This window comes from Rhineura floridana, chromosome 1 (assembly GCF_030035675.1).
Source record: "Rhineura floridana isolate rRhiFlo1 chromosome 1, rRhiFlo1.hap2, whole genome shotgun sequence".
Taxonomy (NCBI): domain Eukaryota; kingdom Metazoa; phylum Chordata; class Lepidosauria; order Squamata; family Rhineuridae; genus Rhineura; species Rhineura floridana.
Window position 1 is genome coordinate 47,861,094 of NC_084480.1, and position 15,343 is coordinate 47,876,436.

A 15,343-nucleotide genomic window follows, 5' to 3' on the forward strand; every position below is an offset into this window, starting at 1 on the left:
TCAGGGGCATCCATCTTTACTCTTGAGTGCTCCCGTCTAACATCTCAGTAACACTAGGTTCCCTTCTTCCTCCAATGGCCTTCTGGTAACTGGGTTGGCCTGAGGCACTTAAATCCTTCTTGCCAGAAGCAAGTAGACTTGATTAAATGTTCCATACCCAGGCTCTAATATTTTAGCTAAGATTTCTTTCTTAATTTCCAATCAGATAATTTTTTTGTTTGAGTGGCATGCTCCAAGCAACTGTGGTTGATCCTTAATGAATAATGCTTAATGGCATCACTATAGGGCCCACCTCTGTGACATCACTAGTACCTGTCCCTGAAATCTCAGGGTTTGGGATGCTTCTGTCCTGGCAACTTTACTAGAGATATATGTTATATGTCCAAACCTCAGTTTCATCATTTTAGCTTCTAGTGACAGTTCTGGTTTAATTTGTTCTAAGACCCAGTTATTTGTCTTTTTCGCAGTCCGTGCTATGTGCAAAGCTCTCCTCCATCACCACATTTCAAATGAGTTGATTTTTCTCTTATCCGCTTTTTTCACTGTCCAACTTTCACATCCATACATAGAAATTGGGAATACCATGGCCTGAATGATCCTGACTTTAGTGTTCAGTGATACATCTTTGCACTTGAGGACCTTTTCCAGTTCTCTCACAGCTGCCCTCCCCAGTCCTAGCCTTCTTCTGATTTCTTGACTATTGTCTCCATTTTGGTTAATGACTGTGCCAAGGGTATTAATATCTTTGACAAGTTCAATGACCTCGTTGTCCACTTGCTGTGGCACCCCCATTTCTTTTAAAGCATTCCATAGTTTTTCATGATCTACACAGTCAAAGGCTTTGCTGTAATCTATAAAGCACAGGGTGATTTTCTTCTGAAATTCCTTGGTCTGTTCCATTATCCAATGTATGTTTGCAATATGATCTCTGGTACCTCTTCCTTTCCTAAATCCAGCTTGGACATCTGGCATTTCTCGCTCCATATATGGTCAGAGCCTTTGTTGTAGAATCTTGAGCATTACTTTACTTGCATGGGATACTAAGGCAATAGTTCGATAATTACTGCATTCTCTGGCATCCCCTTTCTTTGGAATTGGGATGTATATGGAACGCTTCCAGTCTGTGGGCCATTGTTTAGTTTTCCATATTTGTTGACAATTTTTTGTCAAAATTTGGAGAGATTCAGTCTCAGTAGCTTGTAGCAACTCTATTGGTATGGCATCTGTTCCTGGTGATTTGTTACTTCCAAGTATTTTAAGAGCAGCGTTCACCTCACATTCCAAAGTTTCTGGTTCTTCGTCATACTGTTCTTCCATTAATGAATCTGTCATCTTTGCATTTCTTTTATAGAGTTCTTCAATGTATTGCTTCCATCTTCCTTTTATTTCATCTTGATCAGTCAGTGTGTTACCCTGTTGATTATTCAACATCCCTACTCGGTTTAAATTTCCCTTTAATTTTTCTAATCTTTTGGAATAGGGCTCTTGTTCTACCCTTTTTGTTGTCCTCTTCTATTTCTATACAATAACTATTGTAATAGTTCTCTTTGTCCCTACATACAAGTTGCTGTATTGTTGCATTTAGGGTTCTGACCATGTTTCTCTCTCCTTTTGTTTTCCTTCTCTCTTTAACCATTTGAAGAGTTTCTTCAGTCTTCCATTGAGGTCTTTCTCTCTTTTTAACTAGAGGTTTTGTCTTTTTGCTTTCTTCCCTGATAATGGCTCTGACTTCACTCCACAGTTCTTCTGGTTCTCTGTTTAAAGCCTCAAATCTGTTCCTTATTTGATCTTTATATTCTTCTGGGATGTTATTTAAATTGTATTTTGGCATTATGATTGCTTTGCTGTTATTTAGCTTTACTCTGATTTTCAATATTACCAGTTCGTGATCTGTACTATGGAACTTCTCCATCTTCTGCTACCAATTATATAATCAATTTGACTCCTATATCGACCATTTGGTGATGTCCACGTGTATAGTCATCTTTTCGGTTGCTCAAAAAATGTGTTTGCAAGAAACAAATTATTGGCTTCACAGAAGTCAATAAGTCTTTCTCCTGCTTCATTTCTATCTCGTAAGCCCATTTCCCCACAATTCCTAGTTCTTCTCTCTTCCCTATTTTTGCATTCCGGTCTCTCATGATTATCAGCACATCTTGTTTTGGTGTGTGATGAATTTCTACCTGTACTTATGCATAAAATCTTTCCAATTCCTCTTCTGCATTTGCTGTTGAAGCATAGACTTGGATGATGGTTATGTTTAGGTTTTCCGATTATATCATTCATATAACTCGCTCAGACCTTACATTATACCTCCTAATTGCTTTTGTTACATCACTTATCACTATTAAAGCAACCCTTTTTCTTAATTTCTCATTTCCTGCATAAAATATTTTATAGTTGCCTGATTGAAAGTGTCCCATTCCCATCCATTTTAATTCACTCATGCCTAGTATTGTAATGTTGATATGTTCCATTTCTTGCTTGACCTTTTCTAACTTTCCCTGGTTCATGCTTCTCACATTCCATGTTCCTATTGTGTGTGTTTTACAATTCTGGACTCTTCTTTCACATCTGCGCGCATCAGCCTCTGGGCTTCCTTGTGGCTTTGATTCAGCTGCTTCATTAGTCACAGCGCTACTCATCCTTTGTTCTTCCCCAGTAGCTCGTTGAGTGTCTTCTGACCTGGGGTCTCATCTTCCAGCACTATCTCGTGTCGCATTTTGGATACTCTGTTCATAGAGTTTTTGTGGTAAGAGGTATTCAGAGGTGGTTTACCATTACCTTCCTCTGAGTTTAGATGCATCGTAGTCTGGTGTCTCAGCTTTGACCATTCCTCTTGGGTGCCCCTGCTAGGAGTCTAAGCTTTTGGTCTAGACTCCTGATGGTATTGTTCTCAGCTTCTTCAACGCTTTCAAACCCCCTCACCATGTTAGGGTGTTGGCAGAAAAAGGAAATGTTGCAGTTTTGATATAGGTATTAATTCAAAATAACAATTCTCAGTTGAGGAGAGAGAGAATCTCGAACTATGATGCTATTTCTGATTCTGTTATCTGTCCTGTGGAACAGGCTTATTTTGATGTTGAAATTCAAATCGCTCATCAGGGCAAGGCCATCTGAGTACATAACAGCAATTCTGGCACAATTGCACTCGCTGCCAGTTAGTTTCTGGACTCATTTCAAAGTGCTGGTTTTGATCTATAAAACCTTATACTGCTCAGGACCCCAATACCTCGAGGACAGCCTCTTCCCCTATGAACCAGCCCAGATCCTATGTTCATTATCTGAGGCCCTTCTTTGTGTGCCCATTCCGGGGGAGGTACAGAGGGTTGTAACATAAGAAAAGGACTTCTCAACAGTGTTCCCCTGTTTCATTTTTTATCTTTAGATGCCAGGCAAAAACTTTTCTATTCTGTCAGGCATTTGGCTCTTCATTTTGGAAGGCTTTTTGCTGTTGTAGCCTCTTTTTTATTTATTATTATTTATTATTTCAATTTATATACCGCCCTTAGCAGAATAGCTCTCAGGGTGGTGAACAAACAAGATAAAATACAATATATCATAGTAAAAAATCACAAAAACATGTACAAACAAACAACAGAAAGCACAACAAAAACAAAATACAACACAAATTAAGAAGGATACATGTTAAAAGTAGAAAGATTAAGAAAATTAAAAGATTAAAATGCCTGGGAGCATAAAAAGGTCTTTACCTGGCGCCGGAAAGATAGAAGAGTAGGCGCCAGGTGTACCTCTTCGGGGAGGCTGTTCCACAACTCAGGGGCCACCACAGAAAATGCCCTAGATCTAGTAACCACCCTCCAGGCTTCCCGATGAGCTGGTACCCGGAGGAGGGCCTTAGATTCTGAACGAAGTGAACGGGTAGGTTCATAGCGAGAGAGGCGTTCCACAAGGTATTGAGGTCCCATGCCGTGTAAGGCTTTATAGGTCAAAACCAGCACCTTGAATCTTGACCGGAGGCAAATAGGGAGCCAGTGCAGACGCGCCAGAATAGGTGTTATATGCGAAGACCGACTGGTCCTCGTCAATAGTCTGGCAGCCGCGTTCTGCACCAGCTGAAGCTTCCGAACTGTCTTCAAGGGCAGCCCTACGTAGAGCGCATTACAGTAATCCAATCTTGAAGTTACCAGAGCATGAACAACGGAGGCGAGGTCGTCCCTGTCCAGATAGGGGCGTAGTTGGGCTACCAGACGAAGATGGTAAAATGCATTCCGTGCCACCGAGGCCACTTGGGCCTCGAGAGACAAGGAAGAATCGAAAAGAACCCCCAAACTATGTACCTGTTCTTTCAGGGGGAGTGTAACCCCATCCAGAACAGGGTGAACATCCACCATCTGAGCAGGGAAGGCGTTCACCAGCAGTGTCTCGGTCTTGTCTGGATTGAGTCTCAGTTTATTAGCTCTCATCCAGTCCATTATCGCGGTCAGGCAACGGTTCAGCACATCAACAGACTCACCTGAAGAAGATGAAAAGGAGAAATAGAGCTGCGTGTCATCAGCATATTGATGGCAACGCACTCCAAAACTCCTGATGACCGCACCCAGCGGCTGCATGTAGATGTTGAAAAGCATGGGGGACAAGACCGACCCCTGAGGGACTCCACAATGGAGAGTCCATGGTGTCGAGTGATGTTCCCCAAGCACTACCTTCTGGTGACGGTGAGCGAAGTAGGAGCGGAACCACTGCCAAGCAGTGCCCCCGACACCCAACTCCGCGAGTCTCCCCAGAAGGATACCATGGTCGATGGTATCAAACGCCGCTGAGAGATCAAGGAGAATCAACAGAATCACACTCCCCCTGTCCCTCTCCCGACAAAGGTCATCATACAGGGCGACCAAGGCTGTTTCGGTGCCAAAACCGGGCCTAAAACCGGATTGAAACGGATCTAGATAATCGGTTTCATCCAAGAGCTCCTGGAGCTGGCCGGCAACCACCCATTCCAAAACCTTGCCCAAAAAAGGGACATTCGCCACCGGTCTATAGTTGTTCAAGTTATCTGGGTCCAAGGAGGGTTTCTTTAAAAGAGGTCTCACTACTGCCTCCTTGAGGCTACCAGGGACTACTCCCTCCCTCAAGGAGGCGTTAACCACTTCCTTGGCCCAACCGGTGGTCCCAGCCCTGCTAGCTTTCACTAGCCAAGATGGGCAAGGATCCAGAACAGACGTGGTTGCCCGAACCATTCCAAGCACCTTGTCCACTTCCTCGAGCTGCACCAACTGAAACTCATCCAATAATAAAGGACAAGGCCGTGCTCCGGACACTTCAATGGATTCATCTGTCACAACATCAGAGTCAAGATCCCTGCGGATACATGCGATCTTATCTTGAAAGTGTCCAGCAATTTCGTTGCAGCGGGCTTCCGATGTTTCCGTAGTATCGTGGGGGCCAGAGTGTAAGAGCCCACGCACGACTTTAAAAAGCTCCGCTGGGCGGCATAGGGATGATCTAATAGAGGCAGCAAAATAAAGCTTCTTTGTTGTCCTTACCGCTTTTGTATACAACTTATTGGTGGCACTTACCAAGGCATGATTGTATCCACTGGGAGTTTTCCTCCATCTGCACTCCAGCCTCCTCCTCTCATGTTTCATCGCTCTCAGCTCCGGGGTATACCACGGAGCTGTATGAGCTCTATAGCGAAGGGGGCGCGCGGGAGCGATCGTGTCAATAGCCCGGGTCATTTCTGTATTCCACAGTGCGACCAGGGCCTCGACAGGAGCACCAGTCCTATCAGCCGGAAAATCTCCCAGAGCCCTCTGAAAACCTACGGGATCCATCCGGCTCCGGGAGCGGATCAACTTAATAGATCCTCCACCTTTGCAGGTGGAGATGGACTGTTCTACCATCTTATTCATGTTTTGTAGTTTTAAACTTTTTATTTGTTTTAGGTTTTTTATATTGGTTTATTCTTTTTATTGATTGTAAGTTGTTTTGTGTTCATTTTTATGAAGAAAAGCAACTAATGAATTTAATAACCAAATAAATAATGAACCAGTCAAAGAAACAACTGCAGTACTAGTTCTGTGAAGCTGGAATGAGACCTGGTTCCAGTGTCATGAGCCCCATGGAGAACTCGTGGCAGGACTGGGCTGAAGAAGAGGAGGCTCGAGGTTCATGGGAGAGGCTCAGTGGTCTCGACACTATAGATGAGAATGCTGGGGAGGAGCCCAGTAGTCTACTTGATGACAGACCTGCTTCTGAGGCAGAAACTGGCATAGGTGATGAGGGTGAGCAGCTGGCTTCACTGAGTGAGCTGCCCATGGTGGCTGATCCACAGGGCTCACCACCTGTGGTGGGTCTGCCTAGAGCTCATGAGGGGGTGCCAGACGTGGACTTGGAGGAGGATCTAGCAGAGTCTTCCTGCCCCCATCACCACATATGTGCTGTCAGTGGCACAGGCATGTACAAACTGAGCCCATTAGCCAGCCTTCCCTTAGAAGTGCATACTTGCTTGCCTAGCTCCGAGGTGAAGGAAAAGCCCCACAAAAGTAGCTGTGTCTACCTGTCCTTTATTAAGAGGATTCAGGGGATGTATCAAGTGTTGTGACAATGTCTTCACTTGAGTAACCATGCTGATTCATACCTTGTATTCATGCCATGTTAGATTTTGTAAGCTATATCCTGACCTATGTACAAGTTGTGTGCTAATGTGTAGATTAAAGCCCCTGGCAATAACCAAGCTGAAAGTCTGATGTCTGATGATTCTGTTGGTGCGACCCAGGACATCCAGTGATGATTTGTAAGTGAACTAGCACAAAAGATGCATATAAATTTCCTTTTCATGGAAAGGGAACTGCAATCTTACTGAGTTTCTGGCTTCCATATTACAATATTAATGCAAGTAGACAATTTGCATAAGCAGTTGTTTACTAGCCTACCTGAATTATATTGTTGGAACATACTCATCATTGGCATTTTTTAATCCGCTCACTATCAGCATTTTAAAAGATGACATTCTTTTCCTTGAATGTTAATAAATCTTTTTTTTTAAAAAAAAACCTTCCAATCTAAATATGACTGAGCAAAGTTTTTTGAAAAGCTGTCCGAAGTGTCCTCCTACTTAGCTGACCTTTTTTCCTCCTGGCATATTTTGGGTTATCATGTAGAGAAGTGTTTTATTTTTCTCCCATTTTATATAGTATGAACCAGTTTATTTTGCTCTCTTGTGTAAAACTAGGTTTTTTTGAGAAATTGCAAGGCCTGGAAGTGTACTTTATATAGCCATGCTCCAGAATTTATCAATGTAGAATATACCTGAAATGGGAGCTTTAATACTGGTGAATTCCACCACCACTTTCATTTTGAAATATAATGTTTCTGATAACTTTGACATTATTGTGGCAATATTTGGTTTTGTTTCTAAATTGTATTTTATTTGCTGCACTGGGCTCCAAGATAAAAAAAAATGTTGTTGCAATTTGTATATAAAAGTCTTACATTTAGAGACATGGTAGAAACTAGTTGTAAAGCTAATATGCAACATTTTCAACATTAGACTGGCAATGATTATTTTATTTATTTATTATTAAATTTATTAGTGGCCCATCTGGCTGGTTGTCCAGCCACTCTGGGCGACATACAAGGTAAAAACAGTACATAAAACAATTAATTTTTTTTAAAAACAGTAAGAACCTAATCCGCCCCAAAAGCCTGCCTGAAAAGCCAGGTCTTCAAGGTCCGGCGGAAGCTCATCATAGACGGGGCATGGCGTAGATCATTTGGGAGAGAATTCCACAGGGTGGGGGCCACTATTGAGAAGGCCTTCTCTCTAGTCCTCACCAGTCTAGCTGTTTTAACCGGTGGGATCAAGAGAAGGTCTTCTGAGGCTGATCTTGTTGAGCGGCATCCATGCTGATGCTGGAAGCGCTCCTTCAGATAAACTGGGCCACAACCGTATAGGGTTTTAAAGGTTAAGACCAACACCTTGAATTGGGCTCGGTAAACAACCGGTAACCAGTGCAACTCCTTCACCACAGGAGTGATGTGATCTTGCCGGCGGCTGCCTTTAATCAGACGAGCCGCCGCATTTTGTACCAGTTGTAATTTCCGAACCGTTTTCAAGGGTAACTCCACGTAGAGCGCATTACAGTAGTCTAGGTGAGTGGTGACCAGGGCATGTACCACCGGTGGGAGCAGATGGTTGGGAAGGTAGGGGCGTAGCCTCCGTATCAGATGAAGTTGATACAGAGCTGCCCGGCTCACCGCTGAAACTTGAGCCTCCATGGACAGCTGCCCAGGCTACGGACCTGGTCTTTCAGGGGCAAACGTACCCCGTTAAGCACCAGGTCTGTATCCCCCAACCTTCCCTTGTCTCCCACAAACAGCACTTTGGTTTTGTTAGGATTATTTATTTATTTATTTTGTTGCATTTATATACTGCCCATAGCAAGTAGCTCTCAGGGCGGTAAACAGAATAGGATAAAATACATACATCATAATAATAAAATCACAAAACATATAAGACACAATGAAAACAAAATACAATTAAACAAAATATAAGATGATAAAAGGATTAGTATTACAAGATTAAAAAGATAAAAAGATTAAAATGCCTGGGAGCATAAGAAGGTCTTTACCTGGCGCCGGAAAGATAATAATGTAGGCGCCAGGCGTACCTCTTCGGGGAGGCTATTCCACAACTTGGGGGCCACCACAGAAAAGACCCTAGATCTAGTAACCACCCTCCGGGCTTCAGCTTATTCCTTCCCATCCAGCCACTCACCGACTCCAGACACTTGGACAGGGTTTCCACAGCCAACCTCGGTAAAGATTTAAATGAGAGATAGAGCTGCGTGTCATCTGCATACTGATGACACTGCAGCCCAAATCTCCTGATGATTGCCCCCAGCGGCTTTATATAGATGTTAAAGAGCATTGGAGAGAGGATAGAACTCTGTGGCACCCCACAAGTGAGAGGCCAAGGATCCGAAACCTCCTCCTCCAGTGCTACTCTTTGGTATCTCCCAGAGAGGAAGGAATGGAACTACTGCAATACAGTGCCCCCTATGCCTAACCTCTGCAGGCGGTCCAAGAGGATAGCGTGGTCAACGGTATCAAAAGCCGCTGAGAGATCAAGGAGGACAAGGAAGGTGCATTCGCCTCTATCCCACACCCTCCTCATATCATCTACCAAGGCGACCAAGGCTGTTTCCGTCCCATGCCCCGGTCTGAAGCCCGACTGAAATGGATCCAGATAATCTGCTTCTTCCAAGTGTGCTTGCAACTGTTTAGCCACCACCCGCTCCATCGCCTTGCCTAAGAATGGCACATTTGAGACTGGGCAAAAGTTATTCAGATCTTGAGGGTCCAAGGAGGGCTTTTTTAAGATTGGTTTTATTATCGCCTCCTTGAGCAGTGATGGCATTACTCCCTCTTCAAGCGATGTATTTACCACCAGCTTGATCCCCTCACCCAGTCTATCTTTGCATTACTTTGCATTGTTTGATTACTCAACAATAAAAGCATAAGTACAGGTTTCAAGTGACATAGCATACTAGAGTGCAATAGGAGATAGGAAGAGGTGCATTAAGTTTACGTCTCCCGTTATTTGTCAAACCTAGATATTGCAGTTGCAAAAAAAATATGGTGGCATGCACTATGCTAGTAACCTAACTAGCAACTTCTTAAGCTCGTTCAAGCATGCAGTCTGTGATCTGATTGCTGCTAGAAACACAAGTGCTTGAGCATGATTTCATGTGGAAAGCAGAGTTTCCATTACAATTGTAGAAAGGAAAGTGTGGTGTTGCCGGGGTTGAAAATGCAACCGTATGGGGAGTCACTTCATATAGATAGGTTACATTATGAAGCCATGTGAATGCAGCTGCATTCCAAATGGCAACCAAACCTCAGATGGAGCTACAGGTTGGTCCTTCTTGTTGTGATGCCTAAAACTGAAGGAAGTAACAGGTTAAATCTAAAGAAGGACAAATGTAAGAATACTTAATGCAAGGGGACTTTTCTACCCTTCTTTCCTATTGCAGCTCCCTTTGCACGCGCACCCTCCAACCATTCCTGAAGGTTAGAAACCTTGAATAGCTCGGGATGCAGTACAGAAGGAGAGGATCAGTTGAAATTGGGTAGAGAGGCACTTTGCAGGAACATCCTTATGCTTACACTTCTTTGGATCCCGCCTAGTGTTCATATTGTATTTTAGATGTTCTTCAAATGCAAAGATGTATCACTGAACACTAAAGTCAGGATCATTCAGACCGTGGTATTCCCAATCTCTAGGTATGGATGTGAAAGTTGGACAGTGAAAAAAGCGGATAAGAGAAACATCAACTCCTTTGAAATGTGGAGTTGGAGGAGAGCTTTGCGCATACTATGGACTGCAAAAAAGAGAAATAACGGGGTGTTAGAACAAATTAAACCAGGACTATCATTAGAAGCTAAAATGATGAAACTGAGGTTATCATACTTTGGACACATAATGAGAAGACATGATTCACTAGAAAAGACAATAATGCTGGGGAAACAGAAGGGAGTAGAAAAAACGGAAGACCAAACAAGAGATGGATTGATTCCATAAAGGAAGCCACAGACCTGAACTTACAAGATCTGAACAGGGTGGTTCATGACAGATACGTTTATAGGTCACTGATTCATAGGGTCACCATAAGTCGTAATTGACTTGAAGGCACATAGCAACAAACCCACCCTGGGACCTATTGGTGAAGGTCAGACAACAAAAATAAATAATAATAATAAGGTGCTTGGTAGACTGAAAAGGACTGGCTATCGCTTATCATCCATAAAAAACAAACAAACCCCAAACCACTAAGTACCAATAAAAATAATCCCAGGCAAGGACCTCAATGAAGATATGGAATGGCAGCATTTCATCTCCAACAGACTTGCAAGAGATTTTGTAATGATGCAGTCTCATCTTTCATAATATGTATTGGGCAATTGTATGGAAATGTGAACTTTGGCACATGAGAACACTCATGTGTTCTCTTGCAAGATACTCTACATCGAAAAACCTCCAGGCTTGCAACACTTCCGGAGATTTTCATGAATCAGGAGGGAAATGTGTTGCTAATTTGCAGTCCTCTCCAGTGTTGTCCTGTGTCCTCCTCTACCATTGTGCTTCCTCCACCATGGTGCTACTGTAACTAATAATATTAGTTTGTCCCTAGTCCAACACAATATTTTTTAAAAATCTTCACTAGTGAGTCTTAAGGAACAGTGGGTTTTGGAGTATTTATAAGTAAAAGTTCTTAAGCGAGTAGTGGATTAGGTGGAATATGGGAAATAACCTTACATAGAAGCTACCATTGAGATTAACATTCTGTTTTCGGCCACAAACTCTGCTCCCAATTGGTATGTGATACAATCATGTTAAAAGTAGGTGGGAGGGGAGCTACATCTAGTCACTGCACCATCCATTTTTATATGAAATTGGCTATTCTGTTGTGTGGAGTGATGTGACTCACCAGTTTGTGTAATGCTATAGCTACAACTATGTAGCTGCTGCTTGTCCTCCATACTGACATCTCTGTAATGCTCTGTTACGCTCTTGCTTAGTGGAGCCTTCCCCATCCTGGCTGGACCCCTCCAGATGTTCTGTATTACAACTCATTAATCATCCCCTAGCACTGACTGTGCTGGCTGGGGCTGATGGGAGTTGTAGTTCAACCTAAGGAGAGCATGATGTTGGAGAAGACTGCCTTAATAAAAAGTCACATATAATTGGAGAGCTGAGAAAGGTTTTTTCTCTTTCTCTGTTTCTCTGATTTTAATACTTCGCTTACCATGATGGTCTAAAGACAGTTTCGAGCAGGAAGGGTAGCTTTAAACCTGTTCCCATGCTAAAGTCCACCTGTTGTAATAGTAGTCAAGAGATACCATTTTACAGTGAGGGCTTGGGAAGATAATATATGGATGTAATGTTCTATTGCCTTTTGCTGGTTTTGTTGGTTTGGTGTTGTATGTTTATATGCAATTATTTTTAATTGTATTCTGTTTTTTATTGGATTGTTGCTTTCTTGGAGATTTGTTTCTCAATTTAAAACACAGGATATTAAATGTGTTAATTAACATTGCTGCATCTTCAGTGGTAACTCAAGATAACGCTTGCAATTTCTTGTGCAGATAACTTATTTTGTACACCTTTATTAGTGTACTAAATTTGCATCATTAACCTTTATACTTATCAAAGACATTGTATTCTAAATTTTCTTGGTTGGATCATGACAGTGCTATATTACCTACCCTGTGGAATTCCCTCCCTTTGAATATTAGGCAGGCACCATCTCTGCTGTCTTTTCGGCACCTTTTGAAGACTTTTCTTTTTCAACAAGCCTTTTAAGTTGAGAGCTATCCCTGTCAGTGTCTGTGTCAGAATTGCTTAATATGTTTTTTTAATGTTTTTAACCCTTTTTAAAAAGTTTTAAAAATGTTTTTAATGCTGTTTTGTCTTAATGTATTAAGATTTGTTTTTATGATGTATTAAAGTGTTTTTAGTGCCTTGTTTGCCACCCTGGGCTCCTGCTGGAAGGGCGGGATACAAATTAAATTAATAATAATAATATTAATAATCATGACTATTTCAGTTTGGCTGGATATAAGCAACTGATATGAAACAAAATTATTAACTTTCTCCCCCTTCCCACGACTGTGTTCCTAAACTGAATTTGTAACAGTCAGACATTGCTGACAACTGATGGTGTCTTGCCTATATTGCCTTGATTTAGGATTGTAGTCAGTTTATATTTTCTACATGGCTTTCCCCCCCAGTAGCACGGTTACTATGGCATAAAAATATGAAAGGTTGGTCAGGGAGGGCTTAGTGGTAGAGGGCAGGCTTTGTATGTGGTATTTCTAGGTTCAATCCCTATAATCCGAAAGAATGCTTCTCCCTGTATCAGTTTGCCCTTGGATTGGGGGTGGAGCAGTCAGTCTCATTGTCCCATCACCAGGCAAAATGTATTGGTTGGTGAGAGACATACGGTCTCTCACCAACTCTTGGAATGACTGTCACCAGTGATAGGGTTTCTCTGAAATTTTGATCTGGAAAATTTCCCAATATAAATTAAGCTTAATTTACATAAGGAAAAAATAAGTTTGCAATAGAAACATTTCCAACATAGTCCGAGAGCGGGGATGGGGAACCTGCACTCCTTCAGATGTTGTTGGACTTTTAACTCCTATCAGTCCCAGCTAGCATGCTGAAGTATATAATGCAATTTGCAGTCCAATGTACAGAGGGCCATAGGTTTCCCATTCCTGCTCTAGAAAGTGATTTAATTCAGCATATTTGTCTTACTTGTATTTACCAAACAAAGCTAAAACCTTTGAAACTGCCAAACCTAATATTGTATTTGCAATTGACATCCTTCCACTGTTACTGAAGAACTTATAAAACAAAACAAAAATTCAGAGAAAAATAAAGCACCGGAAGAAATTTTCTGCCCTGTATCTCTGCCTGACACCAACATTACTGACATTTGGGCACCAGGCTAACATCCACTGATTCACCTGGGGATTTATGAATAATTTGTGACTACTGGATTGGTGATAAATTGTTATTTCTCTTTATTCATATTGGCTGTTCATGTGCTATTGAATGCTTTATTGGTTTTATTGTATTGGTTTTTTAATGTAAATTGTTACCTGATCTGGTATTTAATGATAAAAGCTGGATAGAAATAAACAAATATTTATTTATTATTAGATTTATATCCCGCCCTTCCTCCCAGTAGAAGGAAATCTCCAGAGGTTTTTTTTAAGGATAAGTGATGGGAAAGGTCTTTTCTGAGATCTTAGAAAGCCACTGGCAATCATAGTAGTCAATACTGGGTTAGATAAATTAATGATCTGATTTGATATGAGGTAGCTAGTTCAAAGAAGTGTTAAGGCTGTCAGAGAAAATGAAGCTGCTAAAATCAGGATTAACTAATGTAATTTGGGCCCAGTGAGTAGTGTGGGAGTATCTGAAGCTTCAGCATTGCTGAAACTAAGTAAGTATGGGTTTGGTTGAGAAACAAATAAATGTCCCATGTGGGATACAAGTCTTTTTTAAAATCCACCGTCTTAACATGAACCATGACAAACTACAAGGCAAGGGACCACAAGTTGTCATCTCCCTGTATAATTTTAATTGTTGTAATTACGTTCATTTTTTTCTTCCACAGCCCCATGATTTTGATGAGTGCAGATTTGATATTAGCGTGAATGATAGTGTTTGGTACCTACGGGCTCAGGATCCAGATCATAGACAACAATGGATAGATGCAATTGAACAGCACAAGGTATGGCTTCTCTTCCCTAGCAGTTAATAATGGTGCATAGTTATGGATAAGCCTCCAGGGGTTTGCTTAACAACATGAGTATTTCTATGACTGAAAACAGATGCTGAAGTGCTCAAGTACCGGAAATAGTATTTAAGTATTATGACTATCATACAGAAATAAGTAACATGAATGAAATTAAGATTATGTAAGACTTGTCACAAAACAAATAATGGAATAGTGAAAGGCTTGGAGACATTTGGAATAAATGTGTGGCAATGCAGAAAATAAGCAGCAGCCATTATATCCCGTAAGTGGAGTTTAGAGAAAACTGTCATATGCTGATGGTAAATTTCAAAAATAGATTGTTACGGTCAGTGGTACTGGGATTAAAATAGGAGAAACTTGTGAAGAAGGTAAACTCTAAAAGATGCTGTTAGATTGATCTTGAAGATAATGACTGCAAGTGAAGTCAGACATCAAAGGTCTTTAAAATTATAACAGAACTATTATTCATTTTTTGTTTTTACTTTTCATCTTGTATGGTGGTTAGTCATAAAGAAAAAGGTTTCTAATCAGATTAAAGTCACATTGTTCTAACATTTAATCTTGCACTTTGTATCTGAATGACTCATCTGGTGCTGGTGTGATAGTACTGTATAAGCACCGAGCAGTAGATTTTTCAAATGCTATTTTGAAATTACAGAAGGAGCTAACTTTCCTTTAAATATCTTGATGTCATTTTTGTGTGAAAAATCCTAGATACAGTGCCTTGCAAAAGTAATCAGACCCCTGACCAATGCTCTGATATTACTGAATTACAAATAGTACATTGTAATTTTGTTCTGTATGATATTTGATTTTGAAACACCGAAACTCAAAATCAATTATTGTAAGGTGACATTACAATAATGCTGGGAAAAACAGAAGGGAGTAGAAAAAGAGGAAGACCAAACAAGAGATAGATTGATTCCATAAAGGAAGCCACAGACCTGAACTTACAAGATCTGAACAGGGTGGTTCATGACAGATGCTCTTGGAGGTCACTGATTCATAGGGTCGCCATAAGTCCTAATCGACTTGAAGGCACATAA

At 41.3% G+C, this 15,343-nt stretch overlaps 1 protein-coding gene across 2 annotated transcripts in view; it reads left to right on the forward strand.

Annotated features, from left to right (window-relative positions):
* The window catches only part of CERT1 (ceramide transporter 1), a 144,659-nt gene that overhangs the window by 28,103 nt on the left and 101,213 nt on the right, over window positions 1–15,343 (forward strand). For both annotated transcript variants that reach the window (XM_061620535.1, XM_061620527.1), the window contains exon 3: window positions 14,154–14,270. In XM_061620535.1, the coding sequence (XP_061476519.1) occupies window positions 14,154–14,270 (117 nt within the window). The remainder of the gene's footprint in view (window positions 1–14,153; window positions 14,271–15,343) is intronic.